Genomic DNA, 27,345 nt, shown 5'->3' with positions numbered 1-27,345 from the left:
CTGTTAAGGAAATAATGATAATACATAGTAGGCTACAGCATAATGGCGCCTCTGAGTCTTTCTGGAAAAGACACGATACCTTTTGGTAGTCAGCTTCGGCATCGCCCACCCATCGGAGCTATTGGACAAAGACCAGCAAGGAGCTGTATTATTGGTGGAAGGTTTGACAGCTAAACGGCCAATAGAATAGGAGGCATTGTTAATATTGACATCACTGCAGTAGTCTGGGCGGATGGAGCTTCCGGCGGAGCAGGTTATTGGTGTTTGTTAGGAAATATTGTTTCTTTAATTGTCTTGTGTACTGGTGACAGGGAAATCTACAACCACCGAGAGATGAACAGTTATATTAGTGGGGACTCAAGGTCCTCGAGATATGTCCTTCCTTTGTGTTATTTCTGCTATAGGGCCTCTTATCGTACACTATGGGCTCTATTTATAAAACTAGGAATCTGACATTCCCTCGAACATTCCCTCCTGGGAATCTTCCAGGTCCTTTTTTTGAGGTAATTGATTCCCAGGACTGAATGTTTGAGGGAATGTCCGATTCCTAGTTTTATAAATGGTCCTATGGGGCATCATTGTGCCAAATGTCATGGATTATTGTAATGATGATAAATCCGCACAACATCTGTTCATGATTACCTTTAACCTCCCTGGCGGTATTCCCGAGTGTGGCTCCGGATGGATTTTCCATACCAAAAGCTGTAACCCTGAGCCACACTCGGGGTGGAATTTCCAGGAAGGTTAAAACTCTTACCTTGTTCCCACATTCCAGCGACGTCCTCCAGCGATGTCCGGCGTCCTCTTTCCCTGCTGATCCTGGCCGGGCATCTGTGCAAGCTGGCGATGCCCGGCTGGCATCTGCGTCCCTGAGCGTCTGAACATTGGGGGCGCCAGGCCAGGGGGCAAGATGCCCGCCAGACATCTGCTCCCGAGTCTGTGGCCGGAGGGTGGGACCGGGTGGGAAATTTAAAATAATGAGGATTTTTAAATGCACAGCTTTTGCATTCAAAAATCCTCAGTAATCAAACCGCCAAGAGGGGGTAATGAATAATACTGGCCAAATCATGGAATGTTTGAATGCTCATCCTTTTATTTTAAAGGATCCCTATAAAAGTAATCTTTGGATGGTCCATTTCAATTTCCCATGGTCCATTTTTACCATGGGATAATCCTTGCATAAATTTTCAGGTCTGCAGTGAACTGCAAAAATAACTATATCCACAGCTCACAGTAAACTAGTGTGGTAGTCAGTGAGAAAAATATCTCTTTTAAAATTGCTGGTCAGTTGGAAGATTGTCACTCTTACATATAGCCAAAAAAGATCATTGGTGTCAGTGGTAACTGAGGTAGGAGACAAAAATTGCTTGGAGCCTTGGTTGAGAAATACTGATCGATAGGGTCTGCCTAGGCATTCACTTTAATTAATGTCAGGCTCTTGCACTAGACCGGGATTGGAAATTTAGAAAATAACTGGATTGTAACGCATGTGTCCAACTTTTATCCCTGATGTGCTCTGCACCCCCTTCCTGATGTTCTATAGTGATCCCTTGTAGGTACTCCTCTGGTTTGCTGTGTCATACATATTATTGGGGTCATGAGCTAATGAGACCTTTGGCTGCTTACATTTGCTGCATCCAATACATACAAAATGTTGTATGGCCTTTTTTCCAGCTTTGGACAGAATGAAAAAGGTTAAAAAAAACTCACTTCTTGTTTCATATATGCAACAGAAAATGAGAAAAAATCCGTATGAAGTCAGGGCAATTGACCTTAGACATGTGCAGGTGACATTTCTCCAATTGACATTTCTCCAGTGCAAGATTTCCCCTCTACTTCATGTTTAGTTGACAACCGTTACGTTTTGGTTTTCTCATCACTTACTGTTTCAGTGATAATGGTCATTGGGATAAACAGGGAGGGTGAATTTTTCCTGCATAAACGCAAACAAGAAACCTTGGCAGGGGTTCTGTCCCATTGTTATCCTTATTTAAATCTAACATTAGTTTATATATAAGATATATACATTTTATAGTTTCAATGTGTATAATTGCTCCGTGATCTTACTATGGATTAGCTCATAAAGCCTCCTCATAGAGATACGAAACCTTAAGAGTCCTTATATTTGAATAAGAAATTATTTTTAGCAGCAGCCTGGGAACTCTTTAAGTAGGGAGCATCACAGTGTGGTTCAGGTGTCCCTTTCTTTATTGGTCACTGAGGCATTTCAATCCATCCTATGATTCTCTGTTCTCAATTATGAACATGGGACAGGTGGGATTCTAGTTTAGATCAAACCTCTATATCTTTCATTCTATTTTTTAAATCTTTGTATTATCTTTTATGTAACTGCTATAGCTTTTTACACTTTTCTTTACTTGTGAAGATTTTGGTGTATGCACAGGAAAATTGGACCATTAATTTAATTTTTGATAATACCTTCAATTTGTAGGATCTCTCCATCCTGTCAGGCTGAGGAAGCCTGTATTTTTTTGTGGAATGGCTGCAGTTTGGCAGCAGGTCCTGGCAGTTGATGCAAGGTATGAAAAGTCAGGCCTTCCTTTTATAAATTGTTCTACCTGTAAAGTATTTGCTTTGTATTCCACAATTGTATTCATTACACAAAACATATTACTCTTGTTTCAGTAGTGTACAGTGCAGGTCATAGTGGTCTCAAGAAATTATGCAGAATTTATTTTTGTAAAATAATGAGGGATAAACCAATAAAAAACAGAGATTATGGAGCCAGGGCAAGAATTTATATAATACATTTTACATTTTTATAATTGTGCATAATTGTTCATGCATACCACCTCCTGCTAGTAACACAAACATTTGTTAAATACCAGAACCTGTAATTAAAGCTTTTTCAAATTGTCTTTTTTAGCAGTTGATAACATGTTTTTTCTTGCAGTTATTTGCTCAAAGTATGATCAGTAGCTATGTATTTCTCTCACTGAAGTAAATAAAGCAGCTAAAAATTCTATCTTGCAGGAATTTAGCATACAATACAGTTGCTTTGCACCCTATAGTCAGTTGCCTACTCAACCAAATTGAAATGGTAATGCTTCCCAACTACCTGATAAATGTTTTCAAGGGTTTACTTCCGGAAGTGTTGAGAAAGATGTACAAAATGGCTAATGTGCATCCTCCAGTGTCCTGTGCAAGACATCTGCAAGGCTAGAAAACTTTACCTATAATGGATTTCAAGGCCCAGAGAACACCTATAAAAAATGCCGGTATCCGTTCCTGGGTAGCAGGAACCAGATCACAACTTAACCTTCATCTAAAGTCCTGAAGGAAAAATTGTTCTTAATTCATGGGAAAACAGCTGCCATTTTGTACTTTTAATGAAGCTGGTTGTCTATCTGTCATGCTGATCCAATTACTTCAATATGCATTTGAAGTAATGGTGATGTCCCTTTTGTAATAAAATAATCTTACCTGCCTGATCACAATTGCACTCACTTATCCCCGTTCTATCACATTTTGCCAACTTCGTTTTTTTTGGGGTTTTTTTTTCCTCTTCTTTGTTTCGATCTTAGGGCCAACTCCTGTGCATGCAGGGATACCCAACACAACCCTGCATTGTACTTTTTAAAAAGAAGATTTTTTTTTTCAAAACCAGTTTTGCTTTAAAACATTTTAAACAATCCTTTGCATTGGACAAGAGGACAGATCTAATCTGTCAAATCTAATTCATCTTACCCACTGCCAACATCCCTATTCAAAGATCCACTTAATAAAAACCCTTTGCGTTATTATCAGATTTTGTTATGTATATCCAGCAACTGGGAAATGTGCTATCAACAGAAGTCAGAAAATTGGCTGGGCCGCAACTTTTAGACATGGGAGGTTCCCAACTCTGAGATTCCTGCTCAACTATATTCCTATAATAATAAGCAGCGTTACCTGGTTGGTAATATGTCAGTGACATGTATTAAGAGGAATTTGTTCTAATGCAATACCTAACACAAATTCTTTATCTGTAAGGTACAACGCATATCGCACCCCTGCTCATCCCCAGTTTCGCACGCAGTACATTCGAAGACGCAGCCAACTGCTCCGCGAAAATGCAAAGGCGGGGTATGACCCACTTTTGCGGCGTCAGTACTTGAAACTGCGCAGCCAGCTATTGGCACAACGATACGGGCCTCTCTCAGAGCAGAGCAGCTTCCGGGCACACAGTAACAGCATCCGTAGCTCTCGAACTACACTGGATCGCATGGAAGTAAGCCTAATGCTAGGGTTCTTTTTATGTTTGTGTTCTGCCAGCTGAAATTAAGAGGAAATCTGATTGCTGTTGACAATGTTTAATAATGCTCTTTGTACCTAACAAATAGAACCTACATAAAATGAACATGGAAAACTTACGAAGAATATACAGCTTTTTGACAAAACCACATTTGTTTCAGTCTATTTTTTTAAATGAATGGGACATTTCTTCATTTTTTAAAAAAGTGAATGAATGATGTGATATTTAGTTATTGATTTATGTTTCCTTTCAGGATCTAGAAGAAGAGCCAAGGTCTCAGGGGTCAAGAGGACACAGGCGTTCTGTCAGTCGTGGCTCCTACCAACTGCAGGCACAGATGAACCGTGTGGCTCAAGAAGAAAGGTTAAAAAAAAAATACAGTTACTTTCAATACCGCAGGGCAGTCCGAGCCATCCGGGGGTGTCCTGCATCGGGTCCAGTGTCGTCCCGGCATCCCGGAGCCGGCCAGCTTCGCCTTTCTCCAGGTTCTTCATCCTACGTCACCTGACCCAGGCGCAGGATCAAGTGATATAGGATGGAAAAAAACTTGCCAATCTCACTGTGCATGCGCGGGATGGGCAAATTTTTTTCTTTGCGCGAAAAGGCTCCTTGGGCATGTGCAGAAGGAGCACCCAAGAGCCTCCACGGATGCGTGGCGTAGGTATTCCGGGAGGCTTTGCACTCCCATTCATTAAGGGGAAGTGCTGCACTGTTGCATTAAGTAAAAAAAAAAAAAAAAAAAAACAGAATTTTTACTTTACATAAAGGGGTTGTCTACCTTTTTATGTAAACAGAAATTACTGAGTTTAGGTATGCTTTACCACATACAGTCATATGAAAATGTAGGTACACTTTAACAATCATACATTAGCTCTTCACTAAAATAGTGCTTACAAGTAAGGGGGATATACAAGATCAAATGACATATATAAATGACATTGTGGATTTATACACCTAATTTAATGACAGAATATTTAAGTGCATTACTGTTATCTATAGGAACAATTTAAATGAAGATCTAATGTTTACCTTCCTTAGATATGTTGAAAACAATATTCATGGGGTGCTCTTACTTTTTCACATGACTTTATTTGTGAACAATAATTTTTGGTTTTAATGTGGATATTAACCCCCCTAGCGGTATTCCCAAGTGAGACTCGGGGTGGATTTTACTTGCAAAAAGCAGTAATCCCAAGTCACACTCAGGGTCCCTAAAAACCAAAAAAAAAAACTAACCTTTTTCCTTTGGCATCCTCCGGCGTGCTGCTCGCCCGTCCAGGTCTTCGGGCGGCATCATCCTTCTTTGATCTTCTCCCAGTGACTGCAGAGATGTTCTCTGGGGTTTTCCGGTGATGTCGGTTCGTGCGGGAGATGCCGCTTTTTTTAACATTTTTTTTTTAATTTATTAATAAATTTATTAGATCATGGACATTGTTCAGTGAGTTATGCCTAAGAATTATAAGCCTACAATGTAAAATAAATTTCCATGCAAACCAATGTAACGCTTTTTGCATGAAAATACGGACAGAATTATAATGCCAGGAGGGTTAAAAACTATTTAAATTATAATTGATGATGATCTGTGATGTACAGATCTTACAATAAATAAAAAGTGTTAGCATGAGCATAGACTAATACCGTATTATGCAAGTTAATACATAATTGATGTTTTCATTAAGTTTCACATCTCTTTCCACCTCAGGGCTCCTGGCAGTGTGGTACCCACACCACTGGCTGAAGCAAGCAGGGCAATGGCAGGTGACACCACTCTGAGTGAGAATTATGCCTTCGCTGGAATGTATCACATATTTGACCAACATGTGGACAAAGCTGGTAAGAAATGTGGAAGCTGTGTGTGGATACGTGGATGTCTGATTTGTAGCAGATCAATATACCTATACTCCGTAAGAGTGACAGAGTAGGGAGGGTGGCAGTAACCAAGGAAGCAATGTTTGGGAGGAAGTAGCACATTTTTTATTTTTTTAAGGACAGCTGATGCTTGTTGGGTCTGCGATTGATACTGGAGCGTATGTCTCTCAAAAAGTCATGGCTTCTACGGCAAAACAAAAACATATATATAAGTAAAAGATCTTTTTTTCAGCCCTTTTCAAAAATAAGGATTTCTTTAACAATGTTAGAATTGAGCCTAATGTATCTCAATTATCATTTTAAAAAAAAAAATAAAAACTCAGTATTGAGATTTTTTTATGCTTTTCTGCAATTTATTGCTGCTTGTCTTGCAACCTTTTTGTGTATTTGGATGTATGGATAGAGTTCATCTTTTCTAATTACTTCCATTTGTTGTCTTAGTCCCTAAGGTGCAGTTTGCAAATGATGACAAGCATCTCCTTGCCTGCTGTTCCCTCGATGGTACAATATCTGTGTGCCAGCTGGTACCAACACCCCCCACAGTACTGCAGACTCTGCAGGGACACACAGGTGCAGTCAGTGACTTTGCCTGGTCCTTGTCCAATGATATCATTGTGTCTACCTCTTTGGATGGCAGCATGCGCATCTGGAACACCCAAGATGGACGCTGCATACGGCAGATCCCAGACCCTGACTCTGCACAGATGCTGTGTTGCACCTTCCAACCAATCAACAATAATCTCACTGTGGTGCGTAAAATGTACTTCTTCATAACTTTTTTGAGTATGTTTGAAATACATTTGCCCAAACCCCAATTGAAATAAAATTGTACCTAAACTTTGGGTTATTTTTTAAAAAAGTTTTTTTTCTCCTAGCTTACCTTTACTTTACCTCTATGAAGTTCTACTCCTGAGAATTTTCTATGTCTCGATTGTGGACTTCATGCCAGACTACAAACAGGATATGGGAATATTTGCAGAAACAAAATACTTAGTTCTTGTGTTTGTCATCTAAAACGAGATTAGCTGCGTATCTTTACTTTTTCTACTTACTGTAAATTCCCAGTGATTAAATTTTTCCACTTCCGCTGTAGAATTGCATCAAGCCTACAAGTAGAAAGTGGTAATGTCTCAAGACTTTATATAAAGTAAAGTATGCACTGATTATACCTCAGAAGAGAACATTGAATGAATTTCTTAAAAAGGAACATTTTCACACAGATACCACATTGAAATGTAACACTTGGTTAATCCCGTTATCCTACTTTCTTTCAGGTCGGCAATGGGAAACACAACGTCCACGTTATGAACATATCTACTGGTAAAAAAGTGAAAGGCGGCAGCAGTAAACTGACCGGTCGTGTGCTGTCCTTGTCCTTTGATTCTGCAGGCCGTATTCTATGGAGTGGTGATGACCGTGGGAGTATATACTCATTCCTTTTTGACATGGCTACAGGTAAGCACAAGGTAAAACAAAGACCATTAAACAGTAAGTGGCTGTAATCTAAAACAATAAAGAGTAGTGACCTTTAGAGTTTTGCAGGCTGTTCCCACACACACTTAAAACAAACCTACCAATTGTGGTTTCAATAGGTACTGAAAGTAGATTGAAAAAGCCAGTAAGCATTTTTACAAGGGCAACAGAATCCCAAATAGAAAAGGGTGGGGCTTTAAATGACAAAAGCCTATTTAAGCATTCCATATTTTCTCATTCCTTGCAGGTAAACTGACTAAAGCCAAACGTCTGGTGGTTTCAGAGGGTAGTGCCATCACCAGCATCTCTGCTCGTTCGTGGATAAGCCGTGAGGCACGGGACCCTTCTTTATTAGTAAATGCTTGCATCAACAAACTTCTGCTGTACAGGTGGGTCTGTCCCAGAGTTTCATAGTTGTTTTATGTAACTGTAAACCTGAAGTGAATCTTAAAGGATATCTAAATTCACATAAAAGGTGGCAGACAGTCAATTCCTAAGTGCATTTAACCTCCTGAGCGGTAACCCTGAGTGTGGCACAGGATAAAAAAAAAAACAGCTGATAACAGTAACCCCAAGCCACAGCCGGGGTAGCTAAAAAAATAAAGATTTACCTGGTACCATCAGCGTTCTCCAGTATCCTGCCATCCTCTGACCGCGTCCTCTTCGTCCGATCTGTCCCCCGGCCAGTGCGCTGGCCTTCCCCTGGAGTTCCCGGTGGTGTGTGCAGCAGCGTGGCGGGAATTTCAAATGATTTTGTATTGGATTCAATACAAAATAACTTTATTGAATGCAATACAAAGTAATCATTAAATTTATGAATAAAAGGTACAATGTACAGGTATAATACAGGTTTCAGTATTTTTTTTTTTTTAAATTGTATTTTTATTGAAAAATTTTTCAGGGAACAGAAGGGAAAAGGGAAGTACACAAAAGGGAAAAAAAAACATTCTTAATCATAACAAACCACATCCGAGTTTCAAAGGTGCAATAAACATTTCCTGAACATAACACATAACATAAACATCTTAGGTGGTGGAAGTGGGAAGAACAAAGGAAAGGTAGTGTGACATTAGCAAACAAGAGAGGAGCTATGGTTATCAGCCGGGCAAGTTAGCATAATAGCGATCCCATGCCTCCTAGACCACGGTTTCAGTATTTTTGATTTATTTATGCACCCTTGTTTTAACAGATTTTTGTTTTTTTTATTTAAAGTTTATTGGTAAATTTATTAAATATTGGACATATTTCGGTGCGTTATGCCTAAGAATCACAGGCCTACAATGTAAAAAAAATTTTCATGAATGAAAATAATGACAATGCCAATGACTTTAGATATACAAAACTGGACAGAAATAAACTGGTTTGCCCAGGTTAAAAAAAAACAACAAAAAAAACATTGTTCCTTTAATTTCAGAATCCATCTGATCAGCACCTGCATCAGACCATCCTTCTAACCCCAGATTTTAGGGGGAAAAAGTAGTCTCCTCTGTGCACACTGCTCTGGCAAGAGCAGTGCAAAGTACCCCCATAATGATATTTCCAGCAGATATGCTTTGCACTGCCCAACAGACTAAGCATGTCGGGCACAAATGACTTTTTAAAAGGCTCCTTAAAGCAAACCTTTTAATGAGAGAATATGCAAGATTTTATTACTGACCTGGTTCTAAAAAATACTGCGTGTCTGGTTGGTGTTCTGATTCCCTGCCTATAATACTTTCTAAATCATCAATTGTACTACAGTTTGCTGCATGCCTAGGTGTTTGACTTAAAACTACTTAAGTCAAAAGATTTTCAGTGGTAGGTCAGCTTCAATTCTTCATCACAAGTCCGATCACTGGAGAATATATAAATGTATAATTACATTTGAAGAGCCAGCCAAATTTAACACAGCAAATTACCTTTTGGAACTTAGTTTTACCAATTCATAAATCAATTGAGTATATGTGCAGGTATAGCGTGCATATTCTATCCACCACTTTGCTTCTGTTTGAACAAAATTATAAACCTGGTTGCCATTTGCCCTATTCAGATTTGGGTTCAGTTGGACTTTAACACAGTGGTAACTCCTGTTATTCCATCATAACAAGATTTTTTTTTTTAACCAGGTCATTGTATTTGCCTTTTATTCTGAGAGGGCATTAATGCAAAACCTAACAATTAATAAAGCATGCCTTTTGTCAAAAACAAAAATCTGGTAATTTTTCTAGCAATCGTTTAAAGATGCTCATCCCTGAGCTGGACCACACACCTAGAAATGGGCTTATATATAATACATCTCATACAGTCATAGAGCTTCATCCTAATACCAACATACACATTTCAATTTACTATGCATTTCAGTTTTCTAATCTCCCCTATATCTTTTCCAGGGTTGTGGATAATGAGGGAACACTACAATTAAAACGTACTTTCCAGATACAACAAACCAGCAATGCCATCAGGAGTATCTTCTGCCCCCTCATGTCCTTCAGGCAGGGAGCCTGTGTTGGTATGTACATTCTTGAACAGATATCTAGGATTTTTAAGAACTGAACAATAGCTTACGGTCTATTTAACCACACCACACTGTTTTAAATGCTGTATTTGGTTATTGCCTAACTTGGAGCTGTGCATTATGGCCAAACATCTCCACTTTTGTCTCATCTGGACAGTCTTGTGGTTTGTTGAGCAACCCTCAAAATAACCATAACCATATGGTAAAATAAACCATACTTGTTCAGACTTTTTCTAATTCTACGGTCATGAACTTTAACATTTATCAATCTGAGGCTTGAAGAGTTATGGTTCCTTGTGATTTCATTGAGCATTTTACAGTCTGACCTTGGAGTGATTTTGCTGGAATGTCCACTCCTAGGAAAATTGGTGACTGTCTTTAATGGTTTCCATTTTTGGGTAATCTTTCTTGTTGTAAAATGTGTTCACCCCAGAAATGTATTTTTCACCCAGCGGTGGGTAAAGCTGTAGCCAAGTAGTTCAAAAGCATACAGAGCAAAATTAGTACTCCTAGTTTTTTGAGCCATTAGTGTCTAGAAAATTCTATAATTTTATCAACTTTCTACTGCCCCCAACAATGTTTCCACCTTTAAAATGTACAGTGAGAGGCAGCCTAAAAAAATTCAGTGGAAACAAAGTATAAATCTCCCAATACTCTTAGCACACTTGACAGGCTGCCCAGACTCTCAATGACTGCACTCTTTACACAGAGCCTGGCCTGAGGCTGTATGATGACAGTTGGATAGCTACTAAAAAGTGACAGGTGGTGCGTCCCGCTAATACAGTATGGGAAAAATACTGAATGTTAAACGTCCAATCGTCTAGAAATTGCCTTATAATCCATCCCTGTTCCTTGGCATTGTGATAACACACAATCTAGACCAGGAAACTGCCAAAAGATCCATGTTTTTATTATTATTAAACAGGATTTTTATAGCGCCAACATATGTTTACATTACAGTAAGTGTAACCACTGTAAATGTAGCTGATAAAAAAACTAATCACATGCATTTGAATAGCAGCACCTATTCTTTTAATTCTCATGGAAGTAGCAATTTATCTTCACACACCAATTCTGCATTTTACCTTGGTTTTTGTTAAATGACATGGTGTAATATGTCATGTGGTGATTTTCATCTGAAGTTAAATTCATCTAATTTTAGGAACTGCTAAGGTCAGGAATAATTTTTGTTGTCATGACGCAAACTTAAAGCGTACCTAAACTCATAATTTTCACTTTACAGAAAAGGGTAGACAACCCTTTTATGTAAGGTTTAAATTTTGTTGTTTTTTAAGGTGCAACCTAAAAAAAAAAAAGATTTTTTTTTTTTTTGCAGTGCTGCGCCCTCTAATTCTCAGTTGCCTAGGTGGTTAAGAATGAATAGGAGCGCAAAGCCTCTCGGGATACCTACATCAGGCATCCTGGGAGGCTCGTAGGCGATCCTTCTGTGCATGCCCGAGCCTTTTTGCACAAAGAGAAAAATTTGCCGATCTCATGCATGCGCAGTGAGAGCGGCAAATTTTTTCATCCTACTACACCTCAACTCGCGCCTAGGTTCCAGGACAACGTGGGCCCTAATGCAGGACACACTCGGAGCGATCAGACTGCCCTGCTAGATTGAGGGTGTTTTTTTTTTTGCGTTAAATTCCTTTTAAAAATTTAAAAAGGGTGTACTTTTTTTTTACATGACTGTAAAAAAAGCATAGCATCCCACAGTAATAACCTGAGTTTAGTTACTTTTTTGGCATTTTGATATTGATCAAAACAAAGGACATGTTTTTCTCTGGGACAGTAAGACAGGCTTCATGCACCACAGCCTGCTACGTTGATGAAGCACATTGTACCATCCTTAAAAGCTGCTGGTACTGGCTGAATCTGCACCTGCTTGGTGAGAGACACCTACACCAATAGCAGCTGTTGGACCAGCATGGCCACTATGTAATATTTATTTTATGAATGGAGCAGTCATTTCTAATCATTAAGAGAGGGCTTTGGTTGGCATGATAACACGATTGTTCTAGAACATATTAACTAAATTTTTTGCTAAAGTTTTGCAAAAGAAAAAAAAAGGATAGCCAATACCTGGTTCTTAACCGAAACACACCTGGTTTTACCTAATGGTTAAACGAATGTCTGTTATTCTGTCGCTATATGTCAGGGCTATTGACCTGCTTTATGTTCTCTTCTTCAGTAACTGGCAGTGAAGATATGTGTGTCTACTTCTTTGATGTGGAACGGGCCACCAAGGCCATTGTAAATAAACTACAAGGGCACAGTTCAGCAGTCTTGGGGATCAGCTTCAACTGTGATGAGAGTCTTCTGGCCTCCAGTGATGCAAAGGGGATGGTGATTATTTGGAGACGGGAACAGAAGTAACCTCTTCCATCTTACTGTTAGATTTGTGCTGATCACCCATTCCTATTTATATTTCTTATATGTCCTATAAATAAACTCTTCCATTGATAATGAAGATCATTACACAGTGATCCACAGGATTCTGACAACTCTTTTCCTTTTAAATTCTTTTTCCATGGAACAAGGTGGTGAGTTAGTTTATTCTCTATCTTTAAGTGTCCCATTATCCCCCTCACTTAAAATGTGACCTACAGTTCTGCAGTAGATAAAAAAAAATAAAATCAGTACTAAATCAAGTCTGTGAGTTGATGTACCAGGCCAACTGAGTTAGGCCTGGTACATCGATTTTCACTTTTATTAACTGTAAAGATTCCTAATTTATCAAGCAAGAGCAGGCGATAGCTTTTAGGTTTCAGATAGACCAGAACAAGGTAAATTGTGTACGATCTATCAAGTATGGCCAATTAGAATTCCAGTTACCTTCTATTCAAGAAAAAAAATTGCAAGGCACAGTATTATATACATAAGCAGTATTTTATGACTGACTGACATCAATCACATCCATCAAGCTCACAATTGGTAGCAGATCTGTTTGCATGTATTAGACCTGAAGGCTAGTACACACAACCTGATCTGAAGAGAATTCAGAAGCCAACTACTCATAAGATTTTTTTTTTTTTTTCTGATCGCGTGTAGCTAGAATAGGTTGGTAAATGAGGATTGAAGCTGCAAACGGTGTTTCATGTTTACTAATATATTCAATTCCATACAACTGGAATTCTAATCCTCTATCACAATTAAATGATTGGAAAGGGGTAAAGGAATCTTCAAAACATCAGCTGTAACTTCAGTGCGAATGGACCTAAAGAGTTTTTGTATTTCACAGCGCTGTCTTGCAAGTCTATTAAAAATAAAGTCCTTGTCACTTTCCACCTATTAGTAATTTATTTAATATAACTGCCTGATTTTTTTAAAGTAATTCTATTCTTTGATACACGCTCCCTCTACGTTTCCAACCATGTACAGTAACAGAAAAAAAGGCTTTAGATAAGTTTCATTTAACAGCAACCCTACTGTTTGGCAAAATAATATCATTATGAAATTGCTACTTTCCCCTCCGTATTTATTGGAGGACATCTAAGACCACTGCATATCTATGCTCTGCCTTTAGTGGGCTAAAAAAACAAAAAAAAAAACAGTGGGATTAAGTATCTCTTTGGGCTATACCAACCTACACAGTGTCCTTTGGTGGTATCTACCACATGATGCTCCTCAGTTTGCCAAATTCTATAAGTGGAGGAAGCAGCCTTGGCTTCTTTGTCCAAAAAGCCTTATGAAGCGGTGTCATCAACCAGATCTAAAGAGGCTTGGCAGAATGGTGTAAAGTGTTTTCTTGTCTCTTTGTTTAGGATTGCTGTAATCGACTGTGCCTCCCCAAGGAACGTAATGAAAAATTCATATAGTAAACAGGCTATAATCAGTGCTAAAAACTGTAATATAAACACATCAGCAAGAACATACCAATTAAGATGGCTGTGGTTGTTCAGATTACATGCTATTGTATTTACATAAAAGGGGTCAGACGTAAAGGGGATAAAGATATAAAACTGTGAATATGTAATTATACATAGAATAGTAAGTCTATAAAAATTCATCATTGTTCATAAAAAAAGAAGAGGAACACTGAAAACTGTCACTAAAATAGACAGAGGCTGGTTTCTTAAATTGCAGCCAATCACAGAGATTTAAAAAGCCAGGGTGGCATAAATTCAAGTAAAATAAAAGCCCAGGCTGAAAAAAAAAAAAAATTTATATATATATAGCACGAATTCAAAGACCAGGATCGAAGAAGGAACCCTAAATGGTGTGTAAACAGCTTTTCCCAAATAACCGATCTTTGAAGTACTGAAGGCTAAAGCAGTCCTGAGTTGCTTGCCCACAGACAGTAGTAATCCGCATTTAAAAGAGGTATTTACGGCAGCTGTTTGCCCCACATTTGCATTCCACGTGTATGCGTTTTTTTGGAGAGCCAGTTAGGCCAGCCAAGCCAAAGTTAGTATCCATTTTCGTACTTTCAACATCAACTGGGTCAACTGCAAAAGAAAACAAAACCCCATAAAATCACTGAAAGATCATTCAATTTCTGTAAAGGAAAAAAAACAAACACAAAAAAAAATTACCTTGCATTCTGTAGTCAAATGTAAGCTCTTCTCCAGTACGGATAGTACGTGTGGCAAAAAATGCAATGCGTGGCAATCTTTCATCCTGATTATCAATAAACACATTGTACACTTGAAGATTAGGCTTGCACTGGAAAAGAGAAAGTAAAGGAATTGATGCATAGTACATAAACACTTATCAAACTTATCACATCCATTCAACATACTCCCTACTTCCCCCCCTTCCCCAACAATTTAGGATACTATTAAAAAAAATGTACTATATGTAAATGTAAAGTAAATGCAAAAGTCTTTCCACTGTATCTCCCCATCAACTTGGAATTACCAAAATATATGTATCCACAGTATGACAAAATGTTAATTGTTACACAGTATACCCATTGTGGCTACTATATGCATATGGAAGTGGAGAAAACTATATAGGTTACTGTTGTGCTGAAAGGAACCACACAATTAATAAATCAAGGGCATTAGCAGTGCTTTTATCAGAATAAAAAAAAAAAATTCTTGGCTTAGGAAGGTAAAGCTACATAGACATACTCTACTATTTTCAAGCAAACCAAACGACATCTTGAGCAAAAATCTAGCATGTGTACTGCAGCCCCCCCCCCCAACATTATTCATCAATCTATCCTGGCAGATTTATAAAGTACAGATGAGGATCAACCACAGAACCAAATCCAACATGTACATAGCCTAAGAATGCAGTTTTGTGAGATTCAAGATTCTTTGGTTTCCATGGATCCCACTAATGTCTAGTCAAAGACACTGGATGCCAGTGCAAGGAAAACATTCTTCTGTAAATGTTTTTTTTTTTTTGGATCAGGGTCTAAAGCGCCATTTTATTTTATACAGATTTGGGGGGACTGAAATCTGCACTTTACGTGGCTACTGCTCATACCATAATGAGGGATCAATCTCCTAGATTTTAAGCTCTTCGGGGCAGGGTCCTCTCCTCCTCCACCTGTGTCACTATCTGCACTATACAAATCCAGGTTAATTATAATATCAATAATCTTAGAGTGATTATGACTCCCAGATGAGCTAGGAAGCCACAGGGCAGTAGACAACACACCTTGCAAATTCCTAGAAGCTGGGTACTGCCTATTTCACCATTGCTCAACCCTTTAATGCCACTCAAATCTCCTAATAGCAGAGGGTATACTTACACTGTGGTTGACAAAGTGTGATATATTTCCATAGTGAGCAGCATCTACGGTGTAAATATCTTCAACGTAATCCAGGTCAAACAGATAAGTTGCCCCCTGTCTGTCATAGATTTGTCCTCTGCGCTCTGCCTCATCAGAAGTAATTATCTGAAATGCAGGATAGGTGAGACATCTGCATAGGAAGCTCAATTACATTCTGAAATACATACTAACCATGGCAGGAGAATTAAATTTATACTACAGCACTGGTTTATTGTTAATATTTAAAATAAGAAAAGGTAGTAAAGGATCAGTTTATCGTCAATGCAATTAGGTAGCTGCTTTCTTTCTGCTGTGAAATGTAGCTTGCAGGTATCACAGTAACCGCTACATACACAGATATTGAGCTTAGAGACAAACTTAAAGCAGATATTTTTTTCCCTTGACTGCAGTTTTAATAAAAATCTGTTTTAAATGCAAATAGTATAAATATTATAACTTGACCTAATTCCAGCCTCATTGTTAAGAAAAAGGCAGCACTAGGTGCCCATCAAGTGTTCTACAAAGAACATAATGACATGGTGAGCAAACAGAAAGATAATCTTATCAGACCATTTTACCTTGGAGGTTACCTGTGTTGCTTAAACTAGATCAAAGCCCAAAACAACACTTTACTCAATGTAAATTAAAAAGATATATCATAAAACTAATAACTCTGACATTTGTATCCTGACCTTGCTCATTGAAAAGCATAAAAGATGGGTGGAGAGCTAAAATGGGTAGTAAAAACACACTTATATACCCACATTCCTAATCGTAGAATTGTATAGATACATAGAAGGGAAATATTTAAGGACTGACAGGCTAGATAGACATTTCGATTTCCAAATGCTTGAATAGGGTATTGTAACTACCTTTATTCATTTTCTATATTGATGATCAACCAGAAAAAAAAATGTAAATAAAAAACATTTATCATACAGGTGCAAGACCTCATATTGCCCTACAAATGTATGTTGAATTTACAGCCTTTAAACATTCGCTTATACCTAAATAAATGTAGTGTGCTCATCATATAAAGCAAGGAGGTAAATCAATTACAGGTTATTATCCCAACCTTTATCTACTCATGTTTACCTATTCATTTGAATGGGTTAACATTTCTTCATTGTTATTTTATTAAAAAATATCAAAACTAAATGTAATAAACTAAATAAAAAATATGTGTTCAAGAAACTAGAGATCTTTTAAAGCTGCCTCCAGAAATAGTATGCAGGCTAAAACCAAGATTGTGCTATGCATCTTAAAAGGGAAATTTGAAAAGACATGAAAGCTTCAACTACTGACAAGTTTTAAAAAGTTTAGGCTTCAAGGCAGTCATTTTGATGGAAGATATCAGTATAGTTTACATGGAAAACGCCACACATTTTTATAGGATACAATACTGCCTAAATGAGAAAAGTTTTTACATCATTACTCTGCCTAGTGCTTCTCATTGGTTATCTCATAAATAAATGTGGTATGCCTGTAGGCTCACAAATAAATGGGGTATGCCTGCAGCACCCCACCATTAAGAAATATTATTATATTAATATGGAATCCATTTTTGGTGTGGCTCAGGAATTAGCATTGTTTGCTCTTGATCCCCTGGTCTAGAGGTAACCGTGACCTTTCTCATAGCCTGTACAACTCTTAAATTTAAGGATCGTTTTAAAGAAATATATTTGTTAGACAAGAGTAGGATGCAGCATCTCCAATTCAAATACCATTAAAAAAAAAAAAATGACCTGTAATCCCTATGAAGCGCTCAAGAGTAGAAGTTTAGCTATAATGATGATAAAAAGCCTGTCTGCGAAAGCAGAATTTCTATTCCTCTTAACATTTTAATTTTTTGAAGAAAAGCTTTCACAAGGAGGTAAAAGTTAAAGTGTCAGTGGATACCACCTTACCTCTCCAACATATTCCATTACAAAGCTGTTTTTGCGTATTTTCTCCAGTGTCCTCACACCCCATCCCCTTCCATCAGGGGTCCTGAAAATACAGAAGTTATACTGAATTCCCTTCTGCACAACTCGATTTGGGCAAGACGGACCACATCGGCAGAGGGAATTACATTCGTAAATTGGAAAGCCTGGCTTCACTATCACTTGTCCTTCTCCATTATAAGCGAGTCTGTGCTGGAAACCTCCAGGGCAGCAGCCACGCTCATCTGTGAAACAGTCTCGACATTTGCACCCTTTGGCCGACGTGGTAATGCTCACTCCTTCCCCAACCCTGTACTCATTTATGTACACAAAGTCTTTGGGCGGACCCTCCAGATCCACTTCATTTTCAACAGTTATAAACCCTGGGTGGGCTCGTTTGGAATTCAGCTGCTGCTCCCACAAACGTAGCCGTTGCCTTTGCTTAGCCTTCAGCACCATGTAGTGCGAGAGGCTGAAGTCTAGTCTGCGGGGGCAGCGTGCAACCACTTTTTTATTAGATGATGTCCCAGCAGCCTTTGCTCTACGTAGGAGCTCCCGTTCCAGATCCCGGTGAAACTGACGAAGAAGGTTAAAACATCTGAGATGGCGACGTGGTTCCCACGAACAGTCAGAATCTGGGTATCCTTTCCATTTCACAAGGTACAGTTCTTCCTCCTGTAGATAGAAAAACACCATATAATCAGGCAAAATCCTAATCCTGCCTATGACAATGTCACAGGCACCGGGACTTAAAGATTTACCTCCACAGTTCCTGAACCATAAGGCAAACTTGCACGTTGCTTAATAGTCAGAGACATGTATATATATATATATATATATATATATATATATATATATTATATATATATATATATATATATATATATACACACACACATATATACATACATACATACACAGGCCAATTTAGCTAGAATTGGTATAGGTATGTATGGATGGTGGTTCTTTAGTAGAAATTGTAATGTCCTTAAGGACTTTAAGCCAACTTTCGAAGTACAAATATCATTTAAATAGAAGGAAATTAGAGAAGGGTTTTTTTTGGCAAATGATGTGTACTGCATTCAATGATACTTCTCATAAATAACAATACATAACATTCTTTTATCCCATAAACCACAATAGTCGCTAGTAGTTTACAGAATATAATAGGGCCGTAGGGGTCGCTTTACAAACGTCATCTAGTGTGTGTGTATATATATATATATATAGATAGATAGGATAGACAGATAGATAGATAGGATAACAGACAACTTTTTATAATTTTAGTTCTGTACATTACCACAATTTATTTTAAATGAAACAACTCAGATGTAGTTAACTGCAGACTTTCAGCTTTAATTCAGTGGGTTGAACAAAAAGATTGCATAAAAATGTGAGAAACTAAAGCTTTTTTTTTAATTTTTTTTTTTTTGCACAATTACTTCATTTTTTAAGGGCTCAAAAGTAATTCAACAAATGACTCAAAGGCTATTTCATGGGCTGGTGTGGGCAATTCCTTCCTTATGTCATTATCAATTAAGCAGATAAAAGGCCTGAAGTTGATTTGAGGGGGGTTCTTGTATGTGGAAGATTTTGCTGTGAACAGACAACATGCGGTCAAAGGAGCTCTCCATGCAGGTGAAACAAGCCATCCTTAAGCTGGAAAAACAGAACAAACCCATCCAAGAAACTGCTACAATATTAGGAGTGGCAAAGTCTACAGTTTGATACATTATGAGAAAGAAAAAGCACTGGTGAACTCAGCAACGCCCTCACAACAGCCAACCAAGTGAACAACACTCTCCAGGAGGTAGACGTATCGATATCAAAGTCTACTATTAAGAGAAGACTGCATGAAAGTAAATACAGAGGGTGCACTGCAAGATGCAAGCCACTCATAAGCCTCAAGAATAGAAAGGCTAGATTGGACTTTGCTCAAAAACATCTAAAAAAGCCAGTACAGTTCTGGAAAAACATTCTTTGGACAGATTAAACCAAGATCAACTTTTACCAGAATGATGGCAAGAAAAAAAAGTTTGGAGAAGGCGTGGAACAGCTCATGATCCAAAGTATACCACATCATCTGTAAAACATGGCGGAGGCAGTGTGATGGTATGGGTGTGCATGGCTGCCATGGCACTGGGACACTAGTGTTTATCCATGATGTGACACAGGACAGAAGCAGCCGAATGAATTCTTAGGTGTTCAGAGACATACTGTCTGCTCAAATCCAGCTAAATGCAGTCACATTGATTGGGAGGCGTTTCATAATACAGATGGACAATGACCCAAAAACATACAGCCAAAGCAACTTATGTACAGTACCAAAATTAGAAAAAAAGTTGTCTCTGTCCAAATATTTATGGATATATATATAGCCATATAGTGATATATACCTTTTCATATCGACCGTAGTACCTGACGCGTTTCGCCCAGGTAGGCTTCCTCAGGGTTAGCGGTGCAGGGTTCTCCCCAGGCACTTTTCAGCACCCACCCGGCTGTTTTTGGGTGGTTACCAAAGAGTTTGTTCTCAATACAGGGGCTGCCACCCACCTAAAATTTCTTCCCACCCAGCTTAAAAAAATTTCTGGATTACTGCGGTGCATCAACAAATTATTGTGTATGCAGTTATTAAATTTAAGTTAATAAACATATTGATGTACATTAATATTGATATTCAAAAATATCAAAAAAAATCCATTAAATTTGATGGTAGTAAAACACAATATTCCATTCTCAAAATATGTACAGCCAAATAGACAATTAGTTTACAATCAATAGTTAATAGTCTGTATGCAAGAATCATAAGTAAAGGCATATATGCAATAAGTTAAATAACAATAAAGAAAAAAAGGGGGGAAACTTACATGGTCACATATATGGCTTGGTTTGGCTAGCTTTAGAGAAGGGGTAAAGCAGTCTCAAAGATAATTGTTTAGAAAAGGATCTTTGCTGGTCAGATGGCCAACTAGTAAATTGTAGAGCGGATAGCCCTGAATTCCACGGAGTGAGGTATGTATCTATATAAAGGTAGGTAATATTAGGTTAAAGTTTTAAATAAAGTGGTCAATAGACTCAATGTTCAGGTAACAAGATTAGGATTAAATAAAACATACCTGTGGTGAGAGAGGATAGGGTCTATTGCTTGTGTAAAAGAATCTGGCTGTTGGCAGAGCAGAGGTGTTGCTGCTGGCGTGCAGTGGAGCAGGGGGAATCCCTGTAGCACCGTAAAAGACAGAGTCCCAGGGCCCTCCCTCCGCCCAACATGCACGTTGCCGGCGTGGGGGAAGCCCAGAGGCCAGCAGTATGATGCAGGTATCACTATATATGGCTATATATATTTGTGCTTTATATGCTAGATAATGTTAGTATAGCGCCCCCTACGGCCTTACTATATTCTGTAAACTACAAGCAACTATTGTGGTTTTTGGGATAAAAGAATGTTATGTGTTTTATTTTTTTATGAGAAGTATCATTGAATACAATACACATTATTTGCCAAAAAAACCCTTCTCTCCTTTCCTTCTTTTTAAACAGTTTAGCCAGAGGGCAATATATTAGTTTTCCTAAAAACAGAAAAGATTGAGGATCTGTATAAGTAGTATATTTACCTGTACCCTCTTATAGTCACACAAATATTCCACTTCAAAATTGCAGATATTTTTTCGGTTCACACCAAGAGCTGCACAACACACATGCTCAATGCGACACAACTCTTGTAGATGAGACTTTGTGGACAGACAATCAACCAAACAACCTAAAAAAATTGAAAAACAATGTATTGTTAATAGGTTACATCACAAATTGACCAGCAAGAAACAAATAATCCACGATAAGGCATTTATTAAACATGCCAAACAATTAATGTGCATAAAAAAATTATTAATGGGTTAAAATATTAGCAAGTATATCCTAGAAGGTATTATACTGCTGCAAATCCATTGGACAATTTGTGTCTTGGATACACAAGACTGATAGCATTTGGTACTCACCTATTCCACTGGGGGACATGATGTTTTTTTAGCTTTGACTTTTACTGCTACTTACACGAGATTAGACACTGAGAAAAAATGATTTTTACTGCAAACTCCCCATTATCCAGCACCCACAGGTCTTGGTACAACTCTGGGAGTGGCAGGAGTGACGTGCTAAGCATTTTTTTTTTTTTTTTGACAGTTGCTTGAGTTCCGGATAAAGGGCAGTTTTCTGTACAACACTCCTAAACTTATTTCCCATCCACTAAGGGACACAAAGTTTCACCTTTGGGACATTCAAAGCAGTCGTACTAAAGAGTTGGCCAACAAAGAAAAAAACATGCAAACCGGTCCAAAGGAAAAAATGGGGACTGCCTGCAGTTTAGAGTGATGTGAAGACCAGAATGACTTAAGCAGTCATCATATAATGCAGAAATGCCTGGCAGAAGAGAACATATGAACAGAAGACCTGGCTGGATCCAAATTCTAGGAAACGTATGAGCAACACCAAAAAACTTACAAGGAACCTACAGATCCAGTAGAATGTGTCTTGAGTTAAAAGTGCCAAGACCTATAAACGCTTTGACGGAAGTCATTTAGAAATGATGGAATCAGAAGTAGGTAACACTATGTGGGCAATCCTGATTAAAGTGGTATCTGAAAGACCCTCAGTTTGAAACATCTTGACAATGGAGGGAGATCTTTTTTGGTGTACTGGAACCAGACAGAAGAAAGAAGAATAATGTCCTGGCTGATGTAAAAGATAGAAGCTATGTGTAGCAAGGGGAAAGTCCTAAACCAAAAACAGTTCCTTAAAAGGTCCAGTTCAGACACTCACCTCACGGTAGTGATGGCAACAAAAAAGACCACCTTGTGTGTGAGTGAATAAAATGCTGGCCTTTGCAGTGCTAGGTCCCAGGTTTGAATCTCAGCCAGAACACTATCTTGCATGGAGTTGAAGGTTATCCCCATTTTTGCGTGGGTTTCCTCCCACATTTCAAAAACATGCAGTAATGTTAATTGGCTTCACCCCCCAAAATTAATCCTAGTTAACCTTGACTGTATGAAAGACATGAATACGGTAGGGACATTACATTGTGAGTCCCTTTAAGGGACAGTTAGTGACATGACTATGGACTTTGTACAGTGCCGCGTATTATATTGGCATTATATAAATACTGTGTAATAATGTTTATTAACTAATGAATTAGAAGAAAATTCAAATTCCATGGACGGGAATATCCACAGGAGACTCCATGTACCAACATCTTTAAAACAAAATAGCAAGAAGTCTGGCCCTTGATGGACCTAAGAACCCTGATAGAATTCAATCCTCAGAAAAGTGAGGATGTGTCACACCGAGAAACGCAGACGAAGGTAGCCCTCAGACTCACACCAAGTGGGATGTGTCTTCCAAGCCCAATGTTAGACCTTAAAGTTAGTGGATTTAATAGCCTGGATAACTTATTGGTTTGAAGGATTAGAAAAAGTTCCAAAACTGGGCTTCAGCAGACTCAACACATATATTCAACCATGCATCCCATGCCAGGCTTCAGCACACAATCTTCCTATCCAATCTTCCTAATCAAAAGGCCTGGAGAGAACGCTTTGCATCTCTGGAGAAACTGCAATACACATTTTGCAGCCCAATGCACCTTGCTGAAGGATATGTTTTGCAGTGCTGGGCTATGAAAATTCATAAACAGCCTCAATGCGGCCAATGTTTACTCCACCAAAACATCAAAACATAGGGTAAGTGGGTGCTTGGTTCTGACAAGCTAGTTGAAACAAGAGGAGGCCATGTTCATACTTGGCAACAAATCTAAGATTGTTGTGGAACAATTTGAGAAAATGTAAACCCCTTTTCCCCTTTTGTTAGTGTCTTGAAAACAAAAGACATTGCATCCTGTCTTTAGCTCTATGGTATTTGAACAATACGTGTTTATACTGAAAAAATGTTTCATTAGCTTGGCATTCCAGAAAGAAGCAACCCTTGTGCCAGCACCAGTCATATTCCTGACCAGTCAGCAAACCCACAAGACCCAAATAAACACACAGATATATCACCATATAAGTCAGAACAAGGAGCCAGTGTCAATAACAGAATAACAGAGTGGAGATGGCACCAGCTTCACAATTTAACCAGGAAGCAACACATGCCAACATGCATAAAAGCACCAAAGCCACTTTGCTATCCATGCCAGTCTTGCCCCTACAACTTCATAAAAAAGAAAGCTTACGCTAATTGCAAAATGCAAAGTTTACCTTGGCTGTAATGTGTCATTTTACCAAGCTTCTGCTTACCTCCCCAGGAAAAGCTATCCGAATGCCAAACCAATGATAAACAGCCCCATTCCATCTGAAGACCTGACAGAGCAAGGCACCTTAAAGCTGTCCCTGTATCCCACTGTGCAGCCCTAGAAAGGGGCCATCAACACAGCAAACAAAAAAGAAAACATTATTTGGCCAAAATATATCTGCACACGTTTTTATATTCAGTTGTTTGGATGGATGAAAGGTAGGGTCTTTTTTTCTCACTAGACATGTTTTAAAGCTGGGTAGGTGGAAGCTTGTGGCTCAACTTTTCAGTAACCAAACAGAAACAGCTGTATAGTTATTAAAAAAAAAAAAAAAAAAAAAAAAAAAAGGGCCAGGTGGTGCGCCCAGCAAAAACGGGGAGAATACTGCTCCGTATTCCTTGTAGTAAAATGACCCACTTCTTAGGAGCCACAAAGATGAAAGACACAAAAATAACTATTTGGGGTTTATACACATACAAGTGTCCTTTTGTTAAAAAATAAAAAAAAGATTTCTATGTGCTTCAATGATGGTAGATAAATCAGAGGACAAAAATCACCTGTTCCCATAAATTGCTTGCTAGGATAATCACTTGTCACATGACAGAGGAGTCTATTTAGCCTCTGCAGAATCTCCCTCATTAGCAGCATGGCCTAGTGCCCCGCTATACACATATGGGACATTCTCTGCCCATAGCAATTTCATCAGTGGCAAGTTTCCACCAGCAACAGGATCACAGGCATGCCATGTTTTTTTTTTTTATCTACTTCAATGGTCTCCCCAGCCAGCTCTTTTTATCCAGGTGCACCAACCCGCATTTTTCAGTAATCACCCGGCTGTTTTTGGGTGTTTATTGAAAAGGCAGGTCACAATACAGGGGCTGCCCCCTGCCTTCAACTTCTTCCCACCAAGCTTGAAATAAAGTCTGGGGAGAATACTGTAACTGTGTTATGAGAGCAGGGACTTGCAGCCACTCAGATAACCTTGCAGTCACCTACAGCAACTAATTCCATGTCCAACTATAAAATAATGAACAGAAGAAAACAGATTCCATGGAGGCATCCGCCCTGGTACACAGGTATTACAATATGCCCAATATTATGTACAAGGCTCTGTAATATGTTGGCACTATATAAATACTGTTGCCTATGCAAGTCACATTATTTTGTGTCATTTTGCAAAAAGCGTTCCTTCTGCTTCTCGGAAAATAACTCCTATTGGCGATCACAGCCAATGCTTCCAACAGCATTAGCAGGACCCAGCCAGGACTTTGATAGGAGTCCTGAGAGATGGAGAATTGCTGCATGCACCTGGAGGAGCAGCCAGAGATAACTAACACTAGGAGGGTTTCTTCCAGCACTACAAGGACCGGGTTACAGAGTCACTTTAGGCACCATTAGTCGCTAATAGAAGACTGAAAAACTTACATCACCATTCCATTTGCATTGCATTATTTCTATTCCAGGATACACGTTACCAGTTAAAGTTTATTTTAAAACAATGGAAAAGCTTTAAACCAGGAATGAGAGAAGACCGGAAGAAGGCGTCAAAGCTCAGCTTTTATTATGTCTGCAATTTTTTTTCTATTCCCCTCTCCTATTATATACCGCCTCCCACAGAGTACCCTAAACCCCCCGTATTCCCCCTTACACCCTCTTCGGGTCACTCACCACGAACTGCGTTTAAATTCTCCGCCATGTTGCGCGGGACAATCTCTACACTCCCGGCATCAGTCTTTATTCTGATTGGACTCTGAGCCCCGGCGCGGGCAGCATGGCCAGCCACTGATTGGCGGCATTCCGCGTGATGTCACCTTTAAGGAAGGCGCGTGAAATTGCGCGCCATTTCCCTAGTTTACGAAAGAGGCGGGAAAAGTACTGACGTCGCATCAAGGTTGTTTACGGCCACAAGAGGCCGAGAGTTCATTGTCCCCTCTGTAGGAACCCATTTTTGGTTGGCCTCTTCTCTGAATAGCATGAAATATGGTCTTCAAAATGATGGCGGCCGCGTGAAATCACGTGCACATATTGTGCTGCAGCAGACTCTATCTGCTTGAGAATGTTAGAATCTTCAGTAAAAAGCTGGTCATAAAATGATGCCTTTAGATTACTTTACTGATGGCGGGTATCTCTTTTAGTGTGACAGGCACCATTGATAAGGTCAGTGGAGCTGCTTTTTCGTCATGCGTTTATCTGTATATCTGGGCTGTCAGTGTTGCAGCTTTAAAGTTTATGAAGTTACATCAACATTGTGTGCAAAACGTGAACAGAATGTTTTAAAGTATTTACCTCTTACTTGACAATAATTTGTTTTGAATACTCCTACGTCCCTCTTACTTGGCAGTTATTCCACGTTGTAAACTTTTCTTCAGAAAAGGGAGCCACAATGCTAACATTTTAGAACTATGAGGTAAATTGCCTTGGATAGTAATTCAAACTGAACAGGCAGTAAAAACCCAGTAACAAAATAAGGCCATTTTTATAACATGCAATGCACGCAGTATATCAGTCTGCATTGTGGTTTGCTTTATTGCAGCTGACTACATATGCATTGGTGTAATTAATGCAACTCAAAACAACATTACAGTGTGATTAAGCCCTAAGATTTACAACTATCTAGTGCTAGTCTCTATGTCTTTATCAGCTTTGAATAAAGTAGGAAATGATCAATAGACTTTTTTTGTGCCAATTGAAAAATTGGCCTAAGGTCCTAGGTTTGAATCTTGACCAGGACACTGTCCGCAAAAAGTTTGCATGTTCTTCCCATGATTGCATGGGTTTACTCCCACATCCCCAAAACATGCAGTTAGGTTAAAGCTCAAACAAGGACAGTACCTTTAGATCCTAATCTAGGTCAACGCTGTCTTGTCATCCTATAAATGTAAAAAAATGAACTGATCTCACTACGCATGTGTGACATTGACCCTTTTTTATACTCTCCTGGTAAGCCCCTTCAATGTATGTCTGATATCGGGCATACCCAGAAGTAGTAGTCCACAGCTTTCTGGGATACATGACATCAAATAAAGAAATAAATCGTTATATTAAAGGGTGGGATATAGTTTTGTTTTTTGTAAAAAAAAAAAAATTAGTGATAGGTCCTATTTAATTGGTTTCCACTCAAAATTATTCTTGGACTGTGTTAATGACATATGACTATTGGAGTGACAGACTGTGAGCTCCTTTGAGGAGCTGTAAATGGCATGACTATGGACTTTAAAAAGCACTGCACTATATATACAAATAAAAATTAACCTCCTTGCAGTTAAGCCCGACCTTCGCTCGGGCAAAAAAAAACTGCAAGGATGGTTAAGCCCGAGATTTTGTACATCCAAA

At 38.7% G+C, this 27,345-nt stretch overlaps 2 protein-coding genes across 2 annotated transcripts; one reads left to right on the top strand and one right to left on the bottom strand.

The window, feature by feature from the left end:
* Positions 1-142: 142 nt before the first annotated feature.
* On the top strand, positions 143-13,378 carry WDR13 (WD repeat domain 13). The gene is made up of 10 exons (XM_072431619.1): positions 143-253; positions 2,453-2,540; positions 3,994-4,231; positions 4,509-4,618; positions 5,958-6,088; positions 6,566-6,873; positions 7,399-7,579; positions 7,845-7,986; positions 9,967-10,085; positions 12,283-13,378. The coding sequence occupies exons 2-10, from the start codon at positions 2,500-2,502 to the stop codon at positions 12,465-12,467; spliced, it is 1,455 nt and encodes a 484-aa protein (XP_072287720.1). The 5' UTR covers positions 143-253; positions 2,453-2,499; the 3' UTR covers positions 12,468-13,378.
* On the bottom strand, positions 8,456-25,873 carry SUV39H1 (SUV39H1 histone lysine methyltransferase). Its single transcript, XM_072431621.1, has 6 exons — positions 25,681-25,873; positions 21,350-21,495; positions 17,724-18,413; positions 15,796-15,942; positions 14,627-14,756; positions 8,456-14,539 (listed from the first exon to the last, which is right to left on the bottom strand). The coding sequence occupies exons 1-6, from the start codon at positions 25,706-25,708 to the stop codon at positions 14,406-14,408; spliced, it is 1,275 nt and encodes a 424-aa protein (XP_072287722.1). The 5' UTR covers positions 25,709-25,873; the 3' UTR covers positions 8,456-14,405.
* Positions 25,874-27,345: the final 1,472 nt, after the last annotated feature.

The sequence above is a fragment of the Pyxicephalus adspersus genome, chromosome Z (assembly GCF_032062135.1).
Source record: "Pyxicephalus adspersus chromosome Z, UCB_Pads_2.0, whole genome shotgun sequence".
NCBI lineage: Eukaryota > Metazoa > Chordata > Amphibia > Anura > Pyxicephalidae > Pyxicephalus > Pyxicephalus adspersus.
This window is presented reverse-complemented; position numbering and strand designations above follow the sequence as displayed.

What these genes read in the sequence shown, in the direction of transcription:
- WDR13 (XM_072431619.1), top strand. Translation starts at nt 2,500, where the DNA reads ATGGCTGCAGTTTGGCAGCAGGTCCTGGCAGTTGATGCAAG. An exon ending in GTCCTGGCAGTTGATGCAAG is followed by an intron (nt 2,541 to 3,993) that starts GTATGAAAAGTC and finishes TTTATCTGTAAG; the next exon opens with GTACAACGCATATCGCACCC. An exon ending in AACAAACTTCTGCTGTACAG is followed by an intron (nt 7,987 to 9,966) that starts GTGGGTCTGTCC and finishes TATCTTTTCCAG; the next exon opens with GGTTGTGGATAATGAGGGAA.
- SUV39H1 (XM_072431621.1), bottom strand. Translation starts at nt 25,708, where the DNA reads ATGGCGGAGAATTTAAACGCAGTTCGTG. An exon ending in GAATTTAAACGCAGTTCGTG is followed by an intron (nt 21,496 to 25,680) that starts GTGAGTGACCCG and finishes CAATTTTTTTAG; the next exon opens with GTTGTTTGGTTGATTGTCTG. An exon ending in CACACTTTGTCAACCACAGT is followed by an intron (nt 14,757 to 15,795) that starts GTAAGTATACCC and finishes TCTCTTTTCCAG; the next exon opens with TGCAAGCCTAATCTTCAAGT.